The following is a 27,695-nucleotide window of genomic DNA, read 5'->3' on the forward strand; positions in this document are numbered from 1 at the left end:
GTGGTCTGAACATTCTCTCTGCCCCTCCCTCTTTGTCTGTGCCCCCCCTCTGTTCTTTTCCTGTAATCACAGTGTCACGCTGCCACTACGGTGTAATTAGCACAAAGTTAAGGCGGCCAAACTGAGGTGAGCGACACCTGGCCAGCGGCTGGGCTGAGCTGAGCTGAGCCTCGGACTGTACGGCCCATTGATCTGTGAGCAGGAAGGATTAGGGAACAACTGCTGCTTGCCGGGGAGCTCCCAGCTGGGGGAGCGACCCCTATCCCCCCCCCTTAACCCCACACTCCTCCCCCCTCCACCTGCCCAGGAACTGGCCTGTTCCTGGGCGGCAGGAAGTGGCACATGGCAGTTGCGTCTGGAAAGGGCGTGTCGGTGAGGCAGCTTCAAGGTTTGTTTTGGATCGTCATCATGGCATCACAGTGCACGGCGGCGGCCGTGTCATCCTCATGACGCTGGTCTTGCGCCATCTGGGTGCAGTGGGCACTGTGGGAAGGAGCAGCGGTGGGACTGGCCCAAAGGGAAACTTTGATGATCAGAGTCTTAGAAGCTTTTTTTTTCTTCCCCGTTTTCTTCCTAATGATTTTGTTGTGGCATGACAGAACAGAGTTGAAGACCTTGGTCTTTACAGTATGCAACAAGGAATCACAAAAATGTTTTTTCTTTGTTCTTTCGTTGTTGTTGTTTTTTTTTTTGTTTTTTTTGCTTTGTCTCGGATCCAGCTGAGGCTTGATTCTGCCACACCTTCACCGACCACAGGGGGGAAGAAACATTGTAACGGCTTTTAGAGCGTCTGACACACAGTTCCCAGATGAAGATAAGGAAGGTCCTGCCCCCGTTGTTACCGTCATCATAGTCACTCTTCGTTTACAAGCAGCAGTCGGCTTGAACACTTACAATGAAATCATCCATATACTGTAGGCTTTTGTGATGTCAAAATAAAAAAAAAAAGAACATGCTCACAAAACTCATATCCTCTCTAGAAATTATGCATGAACAGAGCAACTTTATTAATTTTGATGTTTCTGTCCATGTGGCCAGTGTATCTCCATGGAGCCGCTCCTTTTGGCTCCGGTTATGGCTTTAACAAACTTCTGAGAAAGTCACTTATGAGCTTTGAAGTCCCCCACACTGGGCTCCAGGAATGAAACACAAAGTCCTGATGTTTGCAGGGTTTTTATATATAGATATATTTTTAGAACATTGCTGTTCTTCATAAATCGATGTTGAGATTTGGGGCCGGGGAGAAATAATCCACAGGCAAAACACAATGAACGTGTGTGTGAAGGCGCTTTAAGTCAGAGCGACCTCATGGAACTTTTCTAATAAAGTGCAACACTCTCGTTTACGGTCAGCGGCATCAATTTCCTGTCCGTCCCCTGAGAAGTGACACCTCAGCGACTCCGGCCTCCGCTGGCATCGCGCTGCTCACCGCTGACAGGTTGTTTTTATACAAACCGTTTGTCACAATAGCCAGCAGAAAATAGCCCCAGCCAAAAGCCAGTCATTATGTCCCATTTAGCATCTGGGAAGGTTGCCTTCACGAGCCCGCGGGATGTACGACGTATTTGTTTGGCCCTTTCGTCTTCCTCTCTCCCTCTCTGTTTCATTGACCATGGCCACATTCTTTGGAGGTCTCAGTGTTTTCCAAAGGTTAGACCCGCACGGCGGTTTGAGCCCGGCCAGCTTTAAACTGCAGTGGGACTGCGGCGAAATGACTTGGACTGGTTTGCGGCGGGCTTTTATAGGCTGGCATTGTTTGAAAACAGCGCCGTGACGATAACGGTGGTGAGCTCTTGGTCAAGTGTTTGCAGGTTGATGGGGAGCGCAAGTTTGATTTGCGCTGTTGGAGCACTCGTCTTTGACGTTTTTGCAGCCATCCGTCTCCCCCAAAGTGGGTGTGTAGGGGAAAGAAGCAGATTGCTGGAGTTGGACTGCAGAGTGTAACCATTGTGTTCTGTGCAAGACCTGAGGTGTCTGAGAAATATGCAAGAGGGCAGCGGACGCACAAGGTGATTGCATTAGCCAGGCTAACTAGATAGCTGAAATTACTACGAACCAGCTAGCGTGCTTGTTCCTGACAAATTGTTCTCCTTACAGCCTGTGTACTGTAGACACTGTAGAAGGGTCAGTTAAATAAACAGACTTGGTCACCAGTGTGCGACCTGGGGATGAGACAACCCATGTCAAGACTGGTGCTGCAGAAAATAAATGCACTGCACTGGGGCGTTAGCACAATTCAAGGTTTACTCACAGAAGTAGGAATTTTGGGCTGCAGCCGTGATTTCATGTGAAAGCTTTTCATTGGTTCCTCACTTGTTAATTTACAGCTCTTTTTCGCATTTCAACGACCAAAAAAAATAAATAACCAATCATCATCCTCCAAGATGTCTTCGGCCTTTGCCAAAATCACAAACTGGCCGTTGTTCTTTTTCTCGCTAAACTGTACTTGACCATGTACATTCCAGCACATCTATTAAGGGTGCATACCTTGTTTTCTTGCCTTTTATTCATGTTCCAACCAGAATTAAACAATGCAAATCCAATCCAGCATTTAAGCTCCTTGGACTGATTTTTCATTTCTTTTTTTTTTTTTTTTTAAAAAAGAAAGAAAGAAACCTCACATCTGTATTACATGTGAGACCAAAATGGGAAATTGGAGTTCCTGCCGCTTTGGTGTTAACACAACCTGTCTGGCATCCAGCTTTCATTCAATTTATTGAACGTTATTAGTGAGAGTGGTGATTCTCAATTTGTTTTGTTGTCTCTGCGTCTCCATGGCATTCACATACCCCCCCCCCCCTTTTTTTGTCTTGTGGCTGGCAGCACAAGTGTGTGTGTGCGCGTGTGTGTGTGTGTGTGAGAGAGAGAGAGTCCGTAAAGAAGGGAAGTTCTTCCAGTCTTCCTGTCTCGGGATGCCCAGGTGCGGTGGTCTTATTGTGAGGAAGGCTTCCTCCTCTGTTGGTAGAGGTCTGAAACCCGATCTTTTCAGCCAAGGGCCCCTGTGGGAGGTGATCTAGCCTCCGTCTCACTCTGTTCTTCACTTCCCCTGTCTTGACCATCACTCTCTCCCCCACGCTACGCACAGGGTTTTATGCAAGGACAGCACAAACTTTATATAGGCGGCCGAGGGGTATTAAAGGTAACTGACTCTGTGTTAATGGGGTAATTACATTGTCGAGGTGTACAATTACAGGTTCGTACCCACCACTTACCTGCCGCTGTCAAAGGAAGTTCTGTTTTCAAAGGAAATACCAAATTGTCCGCACAGAATTTGGAGATCCCTCCGCTGCACACTGAGCAGTTTAATACAAAGTAATTACATGCTACGCAAGGTTGTGCCACTCCTTTGCTTTGGCCAGCCCTCCACTCGGTCTCCTCCAGTTCACCCCTTTAGTTAATAAAGGTATTTCTTAAAACAAAAACACTTCCGTTTTTACCTTTTCTTTTCCCCCGCTTTGCGTGTCTCTCTCGAACAGATGTTTTGGGTTGTGGAACACTGTAGGTTCACCGCGTCGTCATAAGATTATGTGATGTTACGAGCCTAAGTTGACGACAAATGAGTCATCAAGATGACTGTTTTCCTGCACCTTCGCCTGAAGGTAGGTGTGCCAGCCGAGGCGAGTGGCATGCACCGTTTTGGAGAATTTGTAACACCGTGATTCCATCCGAACTCGTCACACGTCGATCAAGGTGTGCATTGGCGTCACTGAATGGCGGCATTTAATGTCGCACCAGGCCTCCTGCGATGCACATATGGCTCAGTGATGACACAAGAAGTGCGTCTAGCATCTCAAACCATCGTATTGAGGTACACCAGGGAACATTACTTGGCTGAAGTTAATCTGAGGCTGCTAATTCGATTACTGTGGGAAACTTGGCTTGAGGTGAGATTTCTTCCTGTTGCCGTGGCATGATGGAGCAGGACAGCATTCCATCAGTGACTTCAAGATATAAATGCCCTCCCAGCAATCTGGCCATCACCAGCACCCGGGCAAGTGACGTTAAGATGTTAAAAAATCCGCTAAAAAAAAAAAAAAAGACAGAGAGAGAGAGAAAAAAAAGTCACCCAATTGAAACACTGCAATAACCAGAGAGTTGGCCATTAACAGAGCTTTTTTTCCCGAACATGCCAGGCCAGCGGGGGCTCTGTTCTCACAGCAGATGTCTTGGAAAGGCAAATCAGCCTTGGCAGTGTATTCGTGCATTGTTTGTTCCGCCGTGCCACTACTGTAACATCACCCTCAACAGCCCCCCACCCATACCCCCCCCCCCCCCCTACAGCCGCCGCGCTAGTTTTGTCTTTATATGGCCACTAACTTCAGCCCACCGTGATGCCAGCTGCATTAGTGCTGATTGCTTTCCAAACACTAAAAAAGCCCTGGCACCTTCATGTGCAAAGATTTACCCAAGGCTGTGTTATGATGGCGGGGGGAATGTATACTCATGAGGGCGCGGGCGTGCAGCAAGGTGTCTGTGCTCCCGCTGTTGCACAATCCTCTGGGGATGAACCGGAACGGCTTGACTTGTTGGGAATGCACAGAGAGGCTGTTACTTGTTGAGATTAGATGTGTTTTATCTTGTCGCTGATAAAACGCACGGCTGTTTATTTGGTAGGGCGGCTGTGAGCAGGAGTGGGAAGTAAACACTGTTAGCATGCCTGCGTTGCCTGACGAAAACTAGCTGAGCACTCCAGATTGTAACACCATCTCTGCTTTGTTTCTTGGAAGTATTCAGGTACACACACAGGCGCGCTCACTCTAGCTGTGCTCTGGATCACATTTTAATAGAGTAAACTTATTTTGTGGTGCACTAATTTTTATGTCACGCAGACTGTGTTTTGCACTTATTTGAGGTCCTCTCCGTCTTCTTTTGCTACTTTCTAACAATTTCCAACATGTGTTTCAGTACTTTCCACCAGTAACACATTTGTTGAAGTGTCCATCGTTCCACCCAGTTCTTGGACCATTTTTGTTCAGGGGTTTTCACATACTTCCACATACTTCTTTCTGGAAACGCACTTTGTGCTCTTATGCGAGCAAAGTATTAGGTACTACAAAAGTATGCAACTTGGGACACGCCATTTGTCTCACCCTCTCACTTTCTCGTCGACGGTTCTGTCGGAGAGAGACAGTGGATGGCGTTTGACGGCAGAGGCAGGCCGAGGCAGGCCAGAATTGCTACACACGCTGAAGTGTGGATTTATGTCAAGACGCTGACAAGAGAACACTTGGCACTGCTGGGGTACACTTTGGCACAAATTTGTACAGCTGTCACCGTTACGCTAAATAGTAGTAGGAGCGGGAAAGGATGTGTCCTGGCCTCTTTTTTTTTCCTTCTCCCCACCCAGTCCTACCTTTCGTGAATTACTGACCGGCTCACTTAAGGCACTTTGGAGAAGCCATAAATGGCAGAAAATGTCCCTGCTCTGGCTATAAAAGGACGTTAGCAGATGATGGTGATTTGCAGGCAGTTACAAGGACCTAATTAGGGGTTCCTTGGCGTCTTCAGTCGCCATTAAGAAACAAATGAGGGGCGCGATGGAGAGAGAAGCGACTCAAACACGCCGTTACTGACTGGACATGTGCGCCTCCGTTTCAGAGGAGCATACTGAGAGACGAATGACATCCCTTCTGCTTGCAGTTTAGGCTGTGCGCGCTGCTTCTCTTTCAAGGAAAAGATTTGTTTATTGCATAGAAACCATTTGCTCGCATCGCAACAAATGAAGGAACATGTTGTGACTCAGCACAGCCTCCAGCGTTGGCTTTCGTTCACCTTGTGCAATGTATGTTCTTGAGAAGTGGTGCAATGAGATTATTGCAGCCAAGCACTATTTGTGTTTGACAGTGTGTTCATGACCAGCAGATCGTTTTTGAGCACAGGATGTTTGTAGTAATAGGACATAACCCATTCCAGAGGGAGATCGGAGCTTTTACGTTTGACATAATTAGCAAATGATTCACAGGCCTGCTGTGCCAGAGAATACCGCTGCTGCTTTCCTTTGTTATTTTAGTATAATCAACTGGGTTGGTCCAGTCTCAAAAGATACCAAAGGCTTTGCAGCAATAGCTACTCTCTAATTTTTTTTTTTTTTACTTCTTCTGCATCTTTGTCGTTGACGTTAGGTTGCGACCAAGCTCAAAAATCCTTGTGAGGGTTGGAGATATATGCATTTTTGAATCGTTTTTGACCTTAAATAAATGAAATGGCAAGTCAATTCAACTTAAAAACCAAAAAAAAAATGATTATTCAATCCTGTTTTAATTAAAAGTTGGGACCACAGTATGACTTCACTCTCCAACTATTTTCACATGGTGGGAAAACACACTGTCTTACATAAATCAGTAAAAAAAAAAAAAAATTATGTTAAATGTCTCATGACTGTACAAATTGAACAAAAGAAAGAATTTAAACATGACATATAGAAATGCAATGCGATGATGCAACCATACAAGCACAGTTTACATGAAAAAAAAAAAAAAAAAATGACATAAATATAGATATATGTCATTGCGTGCCCGAGTCATGTTTGTGTTCAACAGCTGTGAAGGACATGGATTCATTCGAACCACAGCATTTTTCGCAGTAACACTATATACATACAGATGGTGCAGGAAATGAGACTTACAGCCCCTTTCATGCTTGCAGTGTTTCCCAGAAAATTTCTGGAAGCTTCCTCAGAGGAAAATTATGGACACAAATGGTCTAAACCTATTTTTCCTGTCGAGGATTTACCTAATCACTCCATAGCATCAAATCCAGGTAGCTGGAATGAGAATAGGGGGGAGTTCTCATGATAAATGAACCAGCTACTTGATCTGCCAACATCTGCGGTCGCATTGCTGCTCCTTGTACTCTTCTCGATTCACCCAGTCTATTTCCTACATGTGTAACGCATCACACGAGGACCATTTCCTGGCATTTAACTACACGTGTTAACAAGCTCATTCAAGACATTACCCTGCTCTGACTTTCGTTTGGACCCACCCCATATCCACGGCAGCTTTGGCTTGAAAGGAAATGTATGCATGCATGCCTCTGCCTTAAGGGATTTAGGACTGCGGGTCGAGACCTTTTATCACCTGGAACATCACTGAGAAAACAGCAGGCCTTCTGCACAAAGCAAAGATGCCAATCACCAGTCAAAGTTTACGACAGTGTGGAAGGTATTTGCTTAATTGGTTCTTTGCAGTTATATCGTAGAAATGTAACCCTCTCTGTGATATTGGATGAATTATGTGACAGATACACAGCCACATTAGCAGGGGTCTTGATGTGAGGTGTATGTTCAAGGCATTTTGCCCGACCACCTACAGAGGTGGTCCATGGCCCGCATTGTTAGCAATTATGTACAAGGATACCACATCTACGGCACCAGTTTTGGCAAATTGGCATAAACTGCTGCATGCATAACCAATCAAAGTTGAAGTGCCGTGACATTGAAGACACAATTAAGGCCAGAGGTGAGAAGGTAATCGGATGTAAGGAGCTCATTAGCACCAGCATGGAAAGAGCCTGTGGATTTTCCCCACCTGACTAAACGGTGCTCACAACTTTAACCTTGCGTTTGCTGCAAACTTACCCACTCGAAAGTCTGGAAAGCATCACTCGGTTGTTCTCTCCTTGACATCGTCCCGTGGCCCGCCATGCGTTTGCAATTCCGTCAGCGCTTTAATGGGCCTAGATATTCAGCTTCAAACAGAACCACATCCAGCGTTGGCCAATGGAAATTAGATCAATGGGTAAAAATGGAGGCCAGACGGTGAGCAAAGCGCATTCGAGGGCCAATGACACAAGCATTATGACTTAACTGGGGGAGTATTCAGTACCCTCTCTGCTCCCCACCACTCCCCCTGCTTCTTCAAACACAATTGAGCACAAACTGTTCAATGGTTGCCGAAGACCAAATTTAGGAAAATGTCTCCTTTAGAATGGGAATTCGTGCTGAATGACCGTCTGTTCATCTCACCATGTCATACATGAGGTGATTTGTCCAGTTACAGGATTGTGGGCAGTAGATGCATCGTAACTTTTAACGTTTTTTTTTTTTTTTTTTACCAGCGTCAGAGGACATTGCTGCTTCAACGTAAAGCTGCATAAACCTTTTAACATACACAAGGGGAGACAAGTACTTAGATGTGGCTTGACGGATGAAAAGGCTTTGGAGCCATGATGACTAGTACCTTGTGCCCTTTCATGTTGTCTCCTTCGTATTCAGCACCCATCCTGCGTTGCTTGAGGTGAAACTTGCCACTTTTTGAAGGAGACAAAAAAAAAAAAGGTCAGACTCTCGGCCAGACTAGAATCTGGCTAACAGATTTCTGGGAGATAGTCAGGTTTTCTTGTGGAGCAACATAATTCAGCCACCGTTATCTGTGCTTACCAAAGCGCCTCGTTTCACGTCCTCTCGCCCATTTAACAAACACGGCCGCTGCGACGCATTTTATCGGCGGTAATGAATTAAAGTGGGGAAGACGAATGGTGTTTTGCATGGCTGCATGATAAAGAGATTGCAGGCCTGCAACGGCGGTAAGATAAAGGCCTTGACGGATTGCGGTGCTCTGCTGGCAAAGTCAAGGAACTGGCCACTAGTTCTGTGACCTGGACATTTGAACTTGCAACTGAAATTTGAATAATTCCCAGGTAAATCCTTGACCTAAATGCAGGCAACTATTTTAATTTGCCTCGATGTGAACAAAATACAGCACTTATCTTATATATTAATATCATTGTCACTATCTTTATGATATATATGCACTTGCAGGACTCAACGATTAAAGGGGCAAAAAAGCTCACACGTTTTCACATCAAATGCATATACAAATTAATACTTTTGCTGTGCTTTGACATTTATTTTACATGGCAGCTGGCGCTGAAACAGTAAAGATTAAGCTCTTCTTTTGATCATACAACCTTCTGGCCGAATGCCCAATGTTTTCAAGTAGGATAAATTTCAATTTGTCTCTATTTCGGCCCCTGTTTTTGTCACTTTATTTTCAGCTTATGGATCTTACCTGCAACCATTGGTAGTCACCATCTTAACATGGCTCGAGAAATGCTTCTGGCAAAAAGAAAGAAGAAATGTGTGTAGACGTGCAGAAGACCGGAGGACAAGAAGGCTGGAGGTAGTCCTGGGATGTGTGGCAGCATGATTTATGGACACCTTTGAAGTGAGCTCGCTCCTGCCACACGGCCGGCCTGCTGCATTTCAGGCCAGCACATTCTCCTGACAGCGAGGCGACGGGGAATTAATGACCCCCGGGTCGCCAGCCTTCCACAAGTGTACCGCTCGCATATGCGCTTCCTGATTATGTGGCAATTCATCAGTGGGTGTTTGGTTCTCAACTTGCGATTGAAAAAAGAAAAGAAAAAGAAAAAAATTATGACAAAAACGAGTCAGTGCAGCCGTGGACATGTGACTCACTCCTTAGTAACCATTTCAGAGGTCATAGCAAACAGGGAGAGTGAAAAAGAGGAAAAGTAGGTGGTCCCGCTTTTGTGTTTATAAAAAGTGGGTCAAGAGAGATATGTTCCTACTGGCACCGAGACCAAATAGTTTTCTTTTTTGCTGCAGTTTGCAGAATTGTGTGGGGGAGCTTTACAGTATCTCCAGCAATGCCTCGATGGAAAATCATTTTTCAACTCTCTCTCTCTCTCTCTCTCTCTCTCTCTCTCTCTCTCTCTCTCTTTCTCTCTCTTTCTCCAGTAGTCTTACAGATGGTGACATCATTGTTTGACTGAGTTAAGATTCCACCCTTTGTTTCACTCACGAGTAGGCTGTCGGGGTGGGGCGAGGGCCGAGAGGAGCTCGGCAGTAGCCGGTCCCAGTGAGCCACTCCTGTTTGAATTCGCCGTCCATTCAATACGTCTGGCTTGCTAAAACCAACATCCCTCCGCTTTGCCTGAAACACGTTTCCTAAATACGTGAGATTGTTTGATCTTATCAGCGTTATGGCTGCAGAAGAAAGAGAAAATAAAGCTCGGGATTGCCAATGTGGCAGGCAATTAAACCTGAAGGGGAAGTCCCTGCAAAGAGACCCAAACAAACTAAACACAGTGTCTGCGCTTCCTGCACGAGTCGCCCGGTGTTCCTCCACCCCCCACCGCACCACCACCTCACGGCCGTGTTTATTATTTTGTGTGATCTACCCTGAGCTCCCTGCCCTCCCGCATTCCCGTGCATCGCCTTAAGCCAGGCACGTGGCCGCCGTTTTTTTTAATTTTTATAACGACTTAGCCTTTTTGCATGAGTGTGTCGCTTTGTTTTGACATTAAAAAGCCTCCACATTTTTCACGGTGACTTGCTGTTTGCAAATGTGTGTGACCGTCCCTGAGAAGTCCCAGAGATATCCCTTTGGTGTAACAGGAAGAAGCGGTGTGCGTGTGCTCGCGCTCGCTCTCGCTCTCAAACTTAATGTTAGGGGTTGTTGCCCGGCAAGACGTCAACTTGCCCTCTGTTTGCACCGTGTAGAGTGAAGGAAGGAAACCTTTTTTTAATGGCAGATTGATTTTGCACGGGGATGTTTTGCGCGTCATTGGCATCGGCACATCTATTCCGAGCCCTTTGCGCTCATACAAGATGGTAAAAACATATCAACGGGTTGCAAGGGTGCATTTTAGGTGTGTGAAGTTGGGCAGAGGCTGGATTCAACCGGGATTGGCAACGTTGGTCGCCGTAATAACGGAGTATCTGAGTTCACCACGGAGGGTCAGCGATCTGAGCGCCGCGGCCGGTGAACTCTCGCGTCGCCGCAGCGTAATAAAGTGCAGGGTTGTGTTTGCCCTCAATCAGCATAGGATGAAACAAGAGCTAAACGTTACTGCCAGAAGGTTTACAGTGCAGGGGGATGAGGACAGTGTTTACACGGTGCCATGGCGATGTGCCTGAGCAGGGGAGGGACAAAAGGAGGGAGGGAGAGAAATGGCTGCATGTACTGGAAATGACTTCTGGGATATTCATCCCAGCCGTTTTCACACTTGGCTTGCCGCCCCTCGATTTTCGAGGCTAACGTAATGCTTGCTTGTCTTTTCTTGAAAGCGACTCGTCCGGGTTACCAGGACTAAAGAGGGACAAGGAAGGCGTAGTGTTTCGCTTCAATGTGTCCGCCGGGTGAAATTTATTCGAGAGTCGTCAAGTATGCGAGTCGTTCCTCGTGCATCATCAACACCAGCCGAAGACCTTTCGCCGCCCCGGATCCACCTGCTGGAAACGATTCGCTTGAATATTCACGTCTTGGGAGGCTGGGACGGGTGCTTAAAAATAACCCTCCTCGCCCAGGCGTTCACCTCAGGGTCAGGTGCCATAATGGCAGCCACGAGCCGCAAGTCAGGATGAATTCTTAAAAAAAAGAGAAAGAGAGAAGATTTGCACACAGTTGAGTTGTGACCGTGGATTGCTGAGTGTGCGGCCTTTGAAACCTTAACCTGCTCCTTGATGTCGGGGCCAGTTGCGCTGACTCAGCAGCATTAGCGGGACCACCTGGGAACGGGCCGTCGTGTGGGAGCCATTTTGCCCTCGTCGGTTTTACGGTTAGCCTCGGCGTTTCTGCCCCTGTGGGTTGCTAATAACCACCAGGGTATGTGTGTAAACAGCGTCAGTCTGGATATGTTGGAGTAAACACGATGTTTGCTGCTGTCGTTATTATCCAGATTGCTTGACTCACTGCTTTTTGTTGGGGTTTTTTTTTGGCAGCGTTTGAAGTGATGGCGATCGACGTGGCATAAAACTGCACTTTTTACTTAATCTTTTTGAAAATGGATTGGAAGCAGCCCACATTCATGCAGAATTTGCTAACTTCGCTCTGTTAAAAAAAAAAAACAACTTTCTGTTTAATCTAACTGAAGGGCAATGCTAAAAACAGGCGTCTGGCTATGTTTGGGTTTGAGTCAAGGTCGAAACACAGTAAACAAGCAGCAAAGTCCAACAAAAGAGACACTTAGCCATAGCAGAAAGACTGACTCTCTTCTGTGGCAAAAGCAAAAAATCATCTCGATACCCTCCAGGATCAGATTTCACAGTCGACTCGGCAGCAGAAGCTCCACAGCACGTGTCTTAAATCCATATAAGGACTTGAGAAGATCAGATCTTGTTAAATTGACCTTTAAAACTTTGGCTTCCGGTGGTGTGAAGACATTTGCTTTATTGAAAAGAAGACACGCTTTTTGCCAACAAAGGTCCAACGTTGAAAGGGACGACGTGTTTATATTTGCCTCACTAGTGAAGATATTGCATCAGACAGGGGGCTCTTTCTATTCCCGCTGTGGAGGTTTGTCCTGCAGAAACGACTTCCTCTCCAGGGGCCCACAAACCAGTCACTGAATCATCTAACATGCAAGTAAAACGGCGCTGACCTCACGATGCACACGTCTCTTCGGGGCCCGTGGCTTGAGTGAGCGCTGCTCTGCAGCCGCACAAATCGTAATGCTGTCTGTGTGCCATTAAGAATGCCCGGGGCTCTGCAAAATCTGTTTTTCCTTTTGTATAATTTCACATTTTTATTCGGCGGAATTATATTCTTGCCCCTTTATGCCAGTTTTTACCGTCAGTCAGTTTGGGCACTCTGGTGTTTTCACATTGTAGTAGCGTCGGCATGCATGTACGTGACCAGGCAAGCTTATGTTGACAGAATCTTTGCGAAATGGCCCGATGTGTAAGAGTCATGCTGAAGCTTTGTTTTTTGGGGGGTATGAAGCACTTATTGTAGGGTTTTCCTTTTTCTTTCTTAAATGGAATTTGAGTCACGTATTTGTGCAATATGTTGTCGTGATTGGCCATTTCTAAAGTCCCAACCTCACAGGGCCTTCAATGTCTTCAGAATTAGTGTCTTTAACACCAAACGTTGCTCCCCTCTGCCAAACACAGTTTCAAAACAGCAACGAGTTGCCACCAGCCAGTGGAGGGGTTCCTTTTTCAAAGTGTTCTTCTCTCTCTTAGATCACATGGACGGGAATGATTGGGAGCACCAGGACGAGGTCTTAGTAAAGCCATTTTTGGGCACAAATCTGCCCTGGGAAACTTTTGGAGTAAAGGGGTCCCCGGGATTAATGACCATGTTTGTTTAAAAAGAAATCATATACTCTTCCTTTCATATGGTGGTACAGCGGCCTTAAAGCAGCTTCACCCACTTCACTTATTTATCCTACAACTGCCGGCAACAGCACAGAACCGAGGCACCTTTGGGGCCCCTGAAAATGTCCCCCTTTTTTTTTTTTTCAAGAAAAATTACCTTGCCATCTTTCAGGACCTTTGTTTATGTGTCACTGTACAATTCCGCTCGGCAGACAGCGGCTTTTAATCCCACTGCTGAGTTATGACTTTGCAGCACTCCGTCCACTTCAGATCTTCCCTCATTTTTCACCACCCAACATCTACAGCTCGTCGAATGTCACACATCCTTATTTTTCCCCCCCGTTGTCTTGCTTGATTGCGAGATTTGCTTACCTTGGTTTTTTTTTTTTTTCCCCTTCCAATGTCAAGCCAGCCTTTTAAACTCTTTCCGGAAAACGCTGGCACGAGGAGAAAGAAAGAAAAGTCAGTCTTGGCTTGCGCGCTCCAGCCAGTGACTCTCCACAACGTCCACTGGCACACAGGAGTTGACTGCATACTTTTCTCAATTCAAACCAGATGTGAAGCTCTAATGTATGGCAGCGTGTTTTTTTTTCTTCTTCTTCTTCTCAAGGGAAGACAGATCTATGCCAAAAATGTAGTCCTTCGGCCATCCTCGCTCAGCGATGTAAAAATACATTTCAGGCTCATTCCTCACTTCCCTCCTTCTGCTCGCAGTGGTTGGGACGATACTGTGTGATTTAGCGTAATTGTGATGTTATTGTTTGTTGTCGGCGGAGCTCTGCGGAGCGTTTGGGGACAGAGTCGGGCAACGCACAGTCTCAGCTGTCTTTTAACTAAGACTCTCTCCTTTTTTTCTCCCCTATCCATATCCCCATGAAGCTCGGCACTCATCGCTCCCTGTGCCAAGAAACTGTCGGCTCGTGACAAATTCCCGTTTTAAATAACCGAGCATACGTCAGCGGCGGCTTGCGTCGCGCTTTTATTTGTCTTTTTGTACGTGCTCAAATCACCGTATCCTCCTTTTTGGTAATTCAGCTCGGGGGATTTTGACGTGCAGCCCCGGCTCAGACCCGCTGCCGGCTCTCCTCTAACACTGCCCAGGGGAATCAAGGCTAATATTAAAAGACATGGGGCCCTCGCATGGTCATTAAAACTTACCAAGAAGGGGACAAATTACAAAGGTACTCGGTGACATTTTCCCCTGCAGGTAGTCATTTTCGTCCTTTCTGTTTATGATGTTGGCTTTCATTTGCCTCCTCTGTCGCCTCCCACTCTGCGCCAGGCGGTGTTTAAACGCTCTGGGACAATAACAGGGTTTTGCGCTGCAGTGTCTGGTCCTGCAGCCTGGACTTCATTGTGGAGTCTGACCCGCCGTAGTAGTGGTCTCAGGTGCTCTCAGACCACTGCCATGACCCTTTATTTCTTCTTCAAAGTGGTCTCCAGACTTACCCGTCATTGTGAGGCTTGTTTTAACAGGCACGCGTTTGAAAAAAAGCCCACCTCGGCAGTTGTCATAAGATCCAGTGTCCCACTGTATGTCCTGCAGGTCGCTAAACATCAGGTCTCCACCGCGAATGAAACCACACAAAAACAAATTGACACGTCTTCTACGTAGGGCTGGGCAGCTTTGGACAAAAACAAAGTCATGATTTCTTTTCTCTGAAAACTCAATTTTCAATTTCGATTTCTATTTTTTTTGGTAAAACTACAAGAATGGACTACTACTGCAATCGGACAAATTATTTCAAATATTTTATCTTTATTTTTAAAGAAAAATAGCAAACAAATTTCGCAATTGGGAATGAAGTACAACTGAAAGATACTTTAAAGCCTCCTCGGGTTTAGTAAAGTGGCAACATTTATAGTCTTCCTGACCAAACAAAGATGAATCCCTTGGGATTAATGAAGTGAGAACCTCACTTTCACCAAACTTCACTTGGAAATGAACATGTTCTTCAGAAACAAAGATGACGTTCCGTTATTTGGGGATAAAGTGAAAACTTAAGAGCCGAATACAAATGAATCCCCGTGTAGATAAAGTGACAACCTTAACTGACTTTCACCAAACATCACTTTAAAAATAAAAGTTTTTTCTATCATCATGAACAACGTTGAATGAATAAAGTGCAAAACTTTCACATTTTGTTTAGGCCCAAAGCCAGGAAGCATGCAAGAGGAGAATTAATTTTAAGATTTTTCTTCTTTTTTTTTTTAACCTAATAAGTCCGTTTTTGGATTTAAAATTGATTAATCGCACAGCCCTTCTTCCACACAAAACTCTGGACGCTTCCAAGATAATGACGCATGGTTACTCACAGCCATGTCATCAGGGCCTGGAGTGACTCCTCTCAGGGAATATGTTGGTCTTGTTAACCTTTGCATAGCGGCTGCATTGCTCAGGTTTTTGAAATTTGGTGCGCCCACCTTGCAATCGACGTTAAAGTTCCAGTGAATTCCAGAGGTTTTCTGTAGCCTTAAAGAGGCTGGAGGGACGAGAGCGAGAGGCAACTGTTCCAGAAGTAAACACAGAAAACTAGGAAGAAGGAGCTAATAGGAGTTGTAAGAGATTTGAGTGGGTGCTTCCACAACTGGGGGTATATTTTAAAATAGGCACCAATGAGTGGCTTTGGCAAGATTTCTGATACGAGTTGCTACGAGGCTAGCACAGTACCAAAAAAAAACTGGTCGCTCTCACTCACCTTCAACTTTTGCCCTCCCTCTCTGAAACACTTTCAATGGGCTCTTTCCCAAAGGGATGCGTGCCACACCCACAGGGGTTGTGGAAATGCTCCAGCTGGTGTTCCGCTTCGCTCCCCTTCACTGTTTCCAGGCCCTTGAAGACCCTGGTCGTAACCCCTCTGTAACTGCGGCGTTAGCGTAAGTTCTGAGCTATTAAACTGCCTCGTGCAATTCACGTTTCTGATTTTTTTTTCTTTGTACGTGTGCACAGCCCCGCCCCGAAAGGAGGGTCCTCGGTAATGAGGCCTTGGGATAAACAAGCTCAGACTCTAAAGGCTAGTTTCAAGTGGCCAATGAACGGAGACGCAAATGATCTTTGGTGAAGTGTGCTTCAGACACTGGGCTTGTTTAATATTCTCTACAAGCTCCTTTAAATTATATATATATTTCTCTGTCTAAAAGCCGGCCAGAAGCCTTGCAGTCTGGATGATGTCCTGCCACCATACGCAGGGCAGTGTAATGCTATATGTTTATACTCAGCCAGTCTTTTTTTCCTTTAATTTGATTTACGATTGTCAGGGTTAGCTTCCTACTCCACTATTCACTTACAACTGAATGTCACACGACACGTCTTTACTCTCCTTTGTCTTGCCCTGCTGTTTGATTTCCACCTCTCAGCTGTCTGGAACCTGCTGGGGAGGATGAAGAGTCGCGGCTGCTCAAAGGTTTTAACACATTGCTTCCTCTCGACTGCCTTTGTGTCTTTGCTCCCAAAAAAATCAGACGTTCTTTGTTTTGTAAGTGATTCTGGTAGCAACTTTTCTCTTTAAAGTAAAACCCTGGCTTGTTGCAATTAAGATTTCCATTAACAAAAAGAAATGAAGTTTATATACCAATGTTAGGAGCAGTTAAGAGCAGCTACGTCGACAGTCTTGGGTGCTTCCCCTCGTCTTATCAGGGTGGCTGTAGTTACACCACTTCACTTGCACACAGTGACTGTATTTTTCCTGCAGTTATGTTATTATCCTATAACTCTTCCCACAGCATCTTTGCCACAAAAAAATGCTGCTTCTCTTTTTTTTTTGTAATTTTTGTTTTTGTCAAAGGGAAAAGTAAAATGAACCATCCCCAGAACTACAGGCCGTGGGCTGGAAAATCTGCAACGCTTGAAATAAATGTTTCATTCAATTTTACACACCAAACTGGAGGCCAGAAACGTTGAACTCTTTGTTTGACAAAACGTTACCATGTGCTTGTAAGCTAACCGTGAACGTTGACATTTTCCATCATATTTATCCTGCAAGTAATGCATTGTCCCCGGTGTGTCTACGGCCACAACTGAGCATCGGTGGACTGATGTGCTGTGTATAATTGGTGTCATTTCACTCGCTGTGGTCTCAAGGCTGTTTTCCTTAACCTTCCTCCAGCCGCACTAACTCACACACTGTCACAGCGGATCAACTTTTCTTGACAAATAACCAAAAGAAAAAAAAAACATATTTCATATTATTTCTTCTGTTGTTAGTCCAGACAAAGTGACATCCCTCCCCTTTGATCGAAAGTAGAATTTAAAAACTTGTCGGGTACTTATTTGGAGTTATGTTGTTAGCGCACCTGTGCGAAAATACAGAGCTGTGCCAAGATGTAATGTTAAGAAAGCAAACTGCAAGTTAATAAAAAAAAAAAATCTGCCGGTATTTTGCTTATATCAAGTTTGATGTCATGATTAAAAATTGTCCAAATGAATGCAATGTTGCTGCATCTTTACAAGTGTCTCCTTTATTGAAATACAGTGTGCGCTACAAAGATTTCAGACACAAACCTCTATAAATATTTGATATTTAAGTATTACACATTTCTACTTAAATACACCAATAGTCACCTCTGACCAGGTGCAATTATGCCATTACATGTCCCACTTACCTGGGTGAAACTAATTCATGCATAACATCTGTTATGGCACAATAAAAGACAGGTAACAAAGATTTATTGCAACTTTGTGGGCAACAGTGTATAAATGACATGTCATTGAATGCAATCAAATTAATTGAAAACAAATTAGTGAAAACAGCAGCAAAGGGTGGGAAGACCTGGAATTCTGGTTTCCAACACGCTGTTCATTTGGACTCCAGTAGAGCGTGAGCAGAGTTTTGGCTGGGGATTAGGGTCATGCCTGTGGGAGCGGACCGGACAGGGTCTCTGCCTGGCTGTCCGCCTGGCAGCCGTGACCGGGTCCCCCGGCAACAGCACGACTGGCTCGCATTGGTCCGCAGCTCCGTGCCGCTGCCTCACAATTGGCCCTGAACTTCACCCCCGGTGCCAATCGGGGACATCAGTAATGGCTAATGGGGCGAACAGCCTTGGCATTCTTCCGCTATCTTCTTGTCGGATGTGCAAAAACAAGGTCTAAATCCTTTTTTTAAGCCCAGCAGAGACGCTGGAGAGTCACACCAGCCCACCCAGCTCACATGCTCACATGCTCAAACAGCAAACATCAGTTTTTCGCATCTGTATGAAAGTATTTTCGCCCTCAGAAAATCTCCAAACTGAACCCATTGGGTTTCTGTTCTTTTCATCATCATCTCTGACTGGGAACGTCTCCACATCTGGGGCGTGGGCTTTGGTCGAATGTTTTCCTCTGGTTCTGTCTCAGGCCCGCCAGATTCAGCCTGTCTACGGCTATTTTAACAGTCGTTGGGATTACATCACTCATTTGGAAGTCGCCGCTCGTGCGAATATCAAACGCGGCCATGTTAGCGCCGCAAGCCGTGAGCCGCTTTCCCCTACGTCCCGCCTCCTCTTCCGACTCCACGCCTGCACAGTCGTTGGCACTTGCACAACGGTTAGCAAAACCAGATAAGGACATGCGCGCTGACCCATATAGCTGCTTCCAATGTATGTGCCTGGCCGAATTCCTGCTAGGTTGTTTAGCGTCGCTTGATGTTGAACAGAGATCCCCCGACTCTGTAGGAGGTACAATAAATCTGGACGTGAGCCCAAGCGGAGGCATCGCCAGTCATTTCCTCGATGCCCACTCTTTTCCCATGGGGGCAGAATTCAGTCACAGCTCTGGTATTTTGGAATGTCATTAACCCAGATTGGAGCTCTTAGTCACCGGAGCTCTCGCTAGGAAACTTTCACGAGCAGAGGTTGATACAAAGAGAAACACCGGGTCCGGCCGTTCTCTCCCCCAGCCCCACCCCCTCCAATTTGGGAACGTCGGTTTTGGCTCTGCGCTATCTTGCATGCAGTCACGTCTTAGTCTGTCGCCTCGGGGGGGAGGGGGCGTGGTGGAGTGGGGCGTTCGGTTGGCGCTGACGTCATCACTGTGAGCTTCCGTGGAACCAGGAGTTGATTTGAGGCGGTGAGCTGGCCAGTTGAGCAGATAGTGAAACTGGGTCTCACGCTGAACCAGAAACACCTCCACAACTCAAGCTCAAACATCCGCTCGTGTATTGTTGTGAGTTTTCCAGTTTCTAAACTCTCACCTGCTGGCTAGTCCACTCCACACTCAAGGAAAGCACGTTGGAGAACTGCGGAGTTCCAAAACATTTGCTTTAGGATGTTCAAATTTTGTTTGACAATAATTTTACTTCCTCCCACCCCACACAGCGTAGTGACCCACTTTCCCCAGCCTTTCATCAATAAAGCCAGACATTTGAAATGTACAAATTCTTCGAGGCTGGGCCAAATTTCCCAAAGGGCTAAACCGCTGGCTTCGTCTCTCAGTTTCATGAATCGTTCCTCGTCTCGTCCTCATCCGCCGAAAGCCAGGGCAGCATGCACCGACCCGTTGCCGTAGGCGTCACGTCTTGATGTAATCCGTAGACACGACTAGAACTGTGACCCTCCAGTGATTGGACCAGGAGTTAGAGTCGGCGCTCCGTGTTCAAGAGGCGTGCACACTCTTTTCTTCCGCCTACTCGAATATGAAGAACGTGAGCAGGTGAGAGCTGTCAGATCTTGACTTTCTCACCCCAACTCATTAAGAGCTTTTGTCTGACGGGAGGGCGAGACGGATGAAACCTGAGAGTCTGGGCTTAATGTTTTCTTTCATGACGGATCCTGTGTGATATGGCACCTTCATCACCTGTTTGATTTTTTTTGTGCTCACATTAGGCATGTGCTTGTGTGTGTGAGTGCGTGTGAGTGCGTGTGTTTATGAAAGGCAGAGCAGATCCAGTTTGAAGCCTGATTGATCTGCATACATTAGAAGTGATTGTTATTGCTGGCTGGCTGGCGGAAATGAATCGCGCAGCCTTTTGCCAGATTTGACTCTAGTGGTGCTGTGGTGCTTTTGGCAGCCTGGTGTTGTTGCCATAACACTCTCAGAATGTTGCTCCCTCACTCAGTCGAGTTCTCTGTCATGATCAAAAGGCGTGCGGCACATTTTTTAAAACAAGAACGTGCGCAGTTCACCTGCAAGAAAAACAATCTATTTATCAATCTGTCTATCTATGTATCTCTCTCTATATATACATATATGTATGTATATATATATATATATACATATATATATATATATATATATATATATATATATATATATATATATATATACATTTACACATATATATATATATATATATACATACACATACATATATATATATACATATATATATGTATACATATATATATGTACACATATATATATATATATATATATATATACACATACATATATATATATATATATACACATACATACATACATACATACATACATACATACATACATATATATATATATATATATATATATATATATATATATATATATATATATATACATATATATATATATATATATATATGTATATATATGTATACATATACAATAATAATAATAAAATAATATTAGAGGAAAGGAACTTGTTAGGCACCTTAAACAACTTCAAGTGCCTGCGTATACATCCCCTCCTCGACCCGTGTCTGTTGGTGGTCCGAGTTTTCGCTTGGTTGGGGACATTTCTTAAAATAAATGTTTAAAGGTGTTTGACTGCGCGAGATGTGTGAGCTGCACGCCGATATAAGTAATCTTGCCATTGCAGATGTGTGGCAGGAAGGACGTCTGAGACACAGTGCAGTGACGGCTTCCGTTCCCTCTTCTCTGCCCCGCCTCCCTCCATCCATCCTCCATCCTCCCGTTTCCCTCCCCTATGGTTTGTTCTGGCCAGGAAGTAGCAAGGGATATTGGTTGAAAAAAAAAAAAGATAGTTTGTGGTGACGCTTGAGCCGTGTGAGTTTTTTTTTTTCTTCTGTTGTTTTTAATAGGTTGCAGTCTGCGGCAACCGCAGACAATCCTTCAGTCCAAATCTTCTCCAAAATGGTTACATGTGGAATTTCTCAGGTTGCCGTCTGTCTGTCTGTCTGTCTGTCTGTCTGTCTGTCATCTAGCTATCGTTAGAAAATGTCTGTGTATTTCACAATCGCAAAAACAAAAACAGGTGAAATATCACTTTCATTCGCCCTTTTCTCCCACTTGCTGATGGTCTCATCCCCTCCCCCAGCACCCCCCCTCCTCAACTGACTCGACCCCTCGTCTCTGTCTTCCAGAGTGCAGCCATGGCCGACCGCTTCGACTGCGACAACTGCAAGGAGTCCCTGTACGGCCGCAAGTACATCCAATCCGACGACAGCCCCTACTGCATCCCCTGCTACGACAGCCTCTTCTCCAACACCTGCGACGAGTGCAAGGAGCTGATTGGCCACGACGCAAGGGTAAGCGGGCGTCCACCGCCAGATCCACTGCTCACATTTTTAGTATAAAACAAACTCCAGAGCTCATTAAATATCTGCCGCCGAAGAGCTTCAAGCCCTTCCACCCCCCCCCCCCCACCCCCCCCGCGTTCAGACCCTGATTGCCACCAAACCAGAAGCTATGTCATACTAATGGCGCATAGCTCGCGCTAAATGAGGCGCGCTCTCTCTATATTTTTGTGAGGCAAGGCACGGCAAAGGCTAATTTAGCAAACAATTATACAGGCAATTTCCACTTAGTCCATAGCCAACAGGCTGCAATTTCGAAAGCCTCAGCGTGAGGGAACGTCTCGCTGCTTCTCCGCAAACAACTTCAAATGACTCCCTCCCACCCGTCCCGCCACACACACACTTTTTGGAAAACCCTCAGCCGGTTCATTAAGACTGACGTGCACGACTTAGCGGGGCTCGCAGAGCGAGGCGCAGTGTAGATCTTTGCAGCATGTCTAGCTGAGGCTGCCAACAAGGATGAATAAAGCAAGCAAACTTGTGAACTTACTGTCTTTCAATGCATTTTGGCTGACCTCTAAAAAATAGTACTACTGTGCAAAAGAATCCACTGATGCCAATCCTGGCTGCCGGTCTTGATCTAAAACATGCCACCAGAACCCGAAGAGGCTGAAATGACCGTCGGACCTCTTGCTTGTGTTCCGTCCCTCCGCCAGGAGCTCTTCTACGAGGACCGGCACTACCACGAGCACTGCTTCCGCTGTTTCCGCTGCGACCGCTCGCTGGCCGACGAGCCATTCACCAGCCAGGAGGACGCCCTGCTGTGCAACGACTGCTACTGCAACGAGTTCTCCTCCAAGTGTGTGGCCTGCGATAAGATCGTCATGCCAGGTAGAGCTTGGCTTGGAGGGTATTGAGGCTGTTCTGTCTGTGCCGTGTGAATGTCTGTTTTCTTAAAGGTCCCGTGTTGTTACCTTTTTCATATGGGCCCAAGTGGTGGAGCTTAACCTCTGCAGATCTCCAGAAAACAGCAGATTTAGCCCTCTGTTTACAGCTTCCGGCCAAAACGAATGTTTTTTGTTTGGACGAGGGATGCAAATTATGGATTAATTCATTCATCATTCATCGTTTAATTGACGTTTCATTGGCCTTATCGATCGATTAACAATGAATTGATAAGCGGCGATTTTTCCTGAGAACCTAAATTTCACATTTAAAAATGTGTAAGAACCACATTATTTAAACCTTAAATAATGTTGAGGGTCCAATGTGACCAATTTTTACATTCGAGAATAGTAAAAACACCCTAAACATTGATCCTCTGACGTTAAGTTGACTTCTAATGCGTCACATTTCAACTTTTTCTTTTTTTTTAAAGTTGTTTAAAAGTAACTTGTTCTAGGTATATTATGACCATAACAGTATCTACAGGTGTATTGCTCTTTTCTGCCACTACACTGTTATAATGATATTAACCACCTGTGTAAAAAAAAAAATTATATTCTTACGACTAATTGAATTTAATCGATTAAATTCTTAATCAATAATTAATCGATTATCGATTAATTGTTAGCATGCCTAGTTTGGACCTTCCACATGTGTTGGAAGGGAACAAACACAACACATTAGAGGGCGGAGCCAGCACCTGGGGAGAACTGTGAGCCTGGGGATTGGCTCAGCGCCCTCTGGCATCACATTTTGTGCAGAATCCCAGAATGATGTGTTTTATTTGACATTTTCTAAACATGGAGCAGGCAGATGTCATTTATAATATATATGTAATAGTGCAGCGAGTTCTGCATTATGTGGGACCTTTGAGGGTTGTTGTTTTGTTTTTTATTTCCAAAAGACACAAGTCACGGGAATAGCAGCGTGACTGCATGACAAAAAGTATAAGGAGACATCTGATAAAGGGTAAATGAAGTAAGACGCCCAGAGCGCGGCATAAAATTCTGCAAGTTGCACGTAATGCATTTGACAGTGCCATATATTATGGTGCTCCACTTACCCACTAAACATTAGTTCCATCGCCCGCACTTTACTTTCCATGTACAGCACAAATCCGATTTCAAGACGCATCGGCAGATGACGCTGGAAAATGATGACAGCGTGGATTCCAGCCGTCAGGGACAAAAAGAAAAGGATAATGTGACAAATGGCAGAGGAAGGGTGTTTTTTTTTCACAATTATTAATAATTCACATGATGACTGAGCAGTGGCCAGGTCTGAACGCGACGCAGTAATTGCCACTGTGCTGCACTCGCTGACTGCGAGCCAGATCTGCAGACAGCTGCGGGGCTGCCAAGAGCCCGATGTTATAAGGAGATAAGGAGCAAGTCAGTTGTTCCAGTGACTCTCTGGCACCTCGTGACACAGCGAGCACCCAGAGCCGTTCCTCAGCTTTTTCCATTCGCTCATGCTGCAGGCGGCGCCGCGGCTTCTCGGGAGGTCACACATTTTGCCTCACATTGTCACAAGTCAGGACAAAGAAGAAGAGCTTCTGAAAGCTGCAGCGGTGAAAAGTGGGGGATTGCTTCAAGGCCACAGAGATACACGAGTAGCCCTTTGAACAAAAAATGAAAATGCTTTTTTGGTTTTTCTTAATTGTCTAACAAAAAGGCAACAGCCACGTCTTTGCAGATCCACACCTGCAAAACTGGAATTTGCTTGTTTATTCATGGGGGGGGGGGGGAGTAACCTAATATCAAAGCCATGCTGGAGGATTTGAAGAGGATCTCCTTTGATGGAAGTGTGTCACACAGGATGTTATTTTGTTGTGGCCTTTTTCTTTATGACTCACTTCTTTTTCTCTCTCCCCCTTTTTAAGCGTTTTGTTTGATGCTTCATTTAAAATTTGAAGGGGTTTTAATTGGCCAGGGATAAATATTTATCGGGAAATTCTGACCCGGTTGATGCGGAAGCTCAGAGCAGCAGGTTGCTTTTTAAAGAGAGCAGAGGGGGGAAGGGGTGGCTGTGTCTTGTCCTTCTTTTTTTGCATTTGCATGTGCAAAAAAAAAACAAAAAACAAGTGATGTCAACGCGAGTGTAATAGAAAATAATACACACGGACAGCTGCATTTCTCTTGTTTCCCTGCCAGTCTTGAGTAAATTCATCTGGCGATGACAAAAACAGCTGTGTCAGTACAGACTGGATATTCAAGAAGATTGCATGTGTTTTTATGCTGCGCGTGTGCCAGACGCATTTGCACTGTTAGGTTTGAGGTATTTTAAGGCGACGAGGTGTGTGGCAAAAAACAAAACCGGCCTGGTGTTGCATTTGTAGGCGAGACAAACAGCAGCACTCCGTGCGAGAATCTACTGCAGGAAGGACCAAAGCGACCTTCAGATGGCTTTTAAACCCTCAGAAGGACAGGACAGAAGTGATTCCTCCTCCTGCAAGACGTTTCTCTCTGCTGCGCCTTCCTTCCTCTCTTCCACTCACGCTCTCCCCCATTCCTCCCCCATCAGGCACGAGGAAGCTGGAGTACGCAGGCTCGACATGGCACGAGGGCTGCTTCATCTGTCACAGCTGCGAGCAGCCCATTGGCTCCAAGTCCTTCATTCCCGACAAGGACGAGCACTACTGCGTGGCCTGCTACGAGGACAAGTTCGCCCCTCGGTGCACACGCTGTAAAAAGGTCAGTAGAGCTGTGACGGCTCAGAGATTCCCCCTTTTTTTTTTATGATTCAAAAAAAAATGTTAGCCCTTTGTTTGCGGAATCTAGCAAAACTCCTCAGTTACGTCTCATTGAAACTGCAACCCAGTCAGAAAACACTGCAGAAGTTGAGTGTTGCACAGTTAAATCAGCCCCCCCCCCCCGAGATGAACTGACCTTTGACCTGTCTCACCCTCAGACCCTCTCCAAGGGGGGCGTGACCTATCGGGACGAGCCGTGGCACCGGGAGTGCTTCGTGTGCACCCACTGTAAAATGCAGCTGGCGGGTCAGCACTTCACCTCCCGGGACGACAGCCCCTACTGCCTCAAGTGCTTCGGCAGCCTGTACGCCAAGAAGTGCGAGGCCTGCACCAAACCAATCACAGGCGAGGCCACGCCCCTTTGCAAACACGATTTCTTTTTCTTTTTTTTCGCTTCTGACGATGTCTCCTTGGGGGACAATAAAGTTTATTCTGATTCTGATTTTCTTTTTTTTCCCCCCGCGTCACCCAGGTTTCGGAGGCGGAAAGTACATCTCATTCGAGGATCGCCAGTGGCACCAGCCGTGCTTCACCTGCTCCCAGTGCTCCGTCTCGCTGGTGGGCGCCGGCTTCTTCCCAGACGGCGACAGGATCCTGTGCCGAGAATGCAACAGCAACCTATAGAGAGGGTCGCCCGCCGCCGTCATCGTTCACCGTCTTCCAGCTTCCACCCTTCGTCACAGCATTTTTAAGAACCCCTTCGGGTCGTTACCAAAGTTGGTAAGGCAGGCAAAAGAAAGAAAGAAAGAAAGAAAGAAAGGAAGAAAGAGAAAATGCTGCCTCTCAGGTTTGTTTCCACACAGAGGGATCAGCTCCGCCCTCAATCAGTGTTCAGATTTCCATACAACGACAAGCCAAATCCTACTTTTACAGTGTTTAAAGGTCCCATATTACTAATAGTAGTTAGCCCTCTGTTTGCAGCCTCCAGCAAGGACGCTGGGTTGTAGCTTTCCTGCTAAAAGTCACTGACGCTCTGTTGAACAAACAATGCTGGCTCACTCACCTGGAAGACATACACTTTCAGAAGAGCAGAGCCAAAGTAGTAAAGCAGGGTCTCTAGACACATTACACAGTTGGAAAACATTGGTAACATATATTTTGGATAATATCGGACCTTTAAAAGCGTGACCAACGTTTTCACCATTCTGTATAAATACAAAACATTTTTTTTTCGAGTGCCTTAAAATAGTGAATCTCGCTATGAACAGCTGAACCAAATTAACGTTCTAAACTTGAGTCACTTTGTTGTTGTGTGTTATGATTTTTTGTGCTGTTTTTCTGTTTGTGTTTTGCCCAAACATGGAGGTCAGACAACAGAAAAGATGCAGAACCTTACAGTGTGTTTTTTTTAAACTTAAAGGTACTGTTGTAACGCTCTTATAACTGCAGTTTTATGTTGCAATATGCTAAAAAAAAAAAAAAAAGGAGAAAAAAAACATTAATGCAAGAAGAACATTTGCAAGGTAGTGATAATCCATGAAGTCATTTGCACTTTGATTGAGGTATTTTCCTGCTACCATGTTACGTGCACATGATAACACAGTTTAAGAAAGACACAGACCACTTTTTTCTTTCTCTCTTTCTTTCATGTATCTGCTTATGTTGAACTCCTCGCATTGTCACTTATTTTTTTACGTAAACTTCCTTTCCGTTACCGTCTTTTTTTTTTTTTATTGTTTGCAATACTTTTGTTCTTTTAATCACTGTTGCTCCAAGAGCCGGCATTTATAAACCAAAGAAACCAAATACCACTGTGTACTGCAAGAGCATGTCAACGTCGGAAGAGACTCACCTCAACCTTTAATATTCTGTGGTTTTCAGCGCAGTTTGTGTTGTTGTTGTTTTTTGGTCTTTTTTTTTTTTTTTTTTTTTCCTCTGTTCTAACTCGTTTATGAAAATGTTTATCAAAATGCCTATGTTTCTTTATTACGGCTTTGATGCTGGTGAGTCAGAGTTGGCAAAAAAATATACATGTAAAGAAAAGTGCGCCACGCAAGTCAGGAGAGCAGTATGGAAACTTACTGTAAAGAGATGATATGGCTAAATGTTAAGTTTTTATTATTGTGAAGGCTTATTAAATAAATTTACACTGACCCATCTTCTGCCCCTGGCCGTGTTTTACACTTTGTTTGCGTTTTGCGGGCGAAGTGAACCAAAATTTCCATCGCATATTTACGAGGTCATAACTTTCGAGTGTTTATTCTCCAAAGTGAGGAGGGGGGGGGGGGGGGGGGGTCATTGGGGTATCTGCTGCCTTTAAGTGTTTCTAGGAAAGATCAGCACCCGCGAGAAGCACGCGGAGAAAACTGCACGAACACGTGCGAGAAAGACTTGATTGAAAATGAAGTTTAACAAAACAAAACAAAACAAAAACCGTGCGAGTGAGTGACTGCAGGGTTTTTCAGCCCCCTTTTTTTTTCTGTGCCGCGTGGGACGGCGAGAGGAGAGGAGGAGGGTGCGGGTGCACACATTTCACCGTGCGCGTGTATACACTGCGCGCGCCACTGTTTATGCTGAGTCGACTGTTTCATCCCCGTGATG

At 45.4% G+C, this 27,695-nt stretch overlaps 1 protein-coding gene across 6 annotated transcripts in view; it reads left to right on the forward strand.

The window, feature by feature from the left end:
• fhl3a (four and a half LIM domains 3a) overlaps positions 1 to 27,252 on the forward strand; it is a 241,508-nt gene extending 214,256 nt beyond the window's left edge. For 3 of the 6 annotated variants that reach the window (XM_076050919.1, XM_076050921.1, XM_076050918.1), the window contains exons 2-5: positions 21,305 to 21,469; positions 22,174 to 22,348; positions 24,926 to 25,095; positions 25,313 to 27,252. In XM_076050919.1, coding sequence (XP_075907034.1) covers positions 21,314 to 21,469; positions 22,174 to 22,348; positions 24,926 to 25,095; positions 25,313 to 25,846 — 1,035 coding nt within the window. In that variant the 5' untranslated portion in view covers positions 21,305 to 21,313 and the 3' untranslated portion in view covers positions 25,847 to 27,252. Of the gene's footprint in view, positions 1 to 19,535; positions 19,692 to 21,016; positions 21,099 to 21,304; positions 21,470 to 22,173; positions 22,349 to 24,925; positions 25,096 to 25,312 lie in introns of those variants that run through there. The other 3 variants (XM_076050922.1, XM_076050920.1, XM_076050917.1) reach the window with 3 other exon arrangements.
• Positions 27,253 to 27,695: the final 443 nt, after the last annotated feature.

The sequence above is a fragment of the Nelusetta ayraudi genome, unplaced genomic scaffold, assembly GCF_046127955.1.
Source record: "Nelusetta ayraudi isolate G7.1 ecotype Tasmania unplaced genomic scaffold, CSIRO-AGI_Nayr_v1 ptg000131l, whole genome shotgun sequence".
NCBI lineage: Eukaryota > Metazoa > Chordata > Actinopteri > Tetraodontiformes > Monacanthidae > Nelusetta > Nelusetta ayraudi.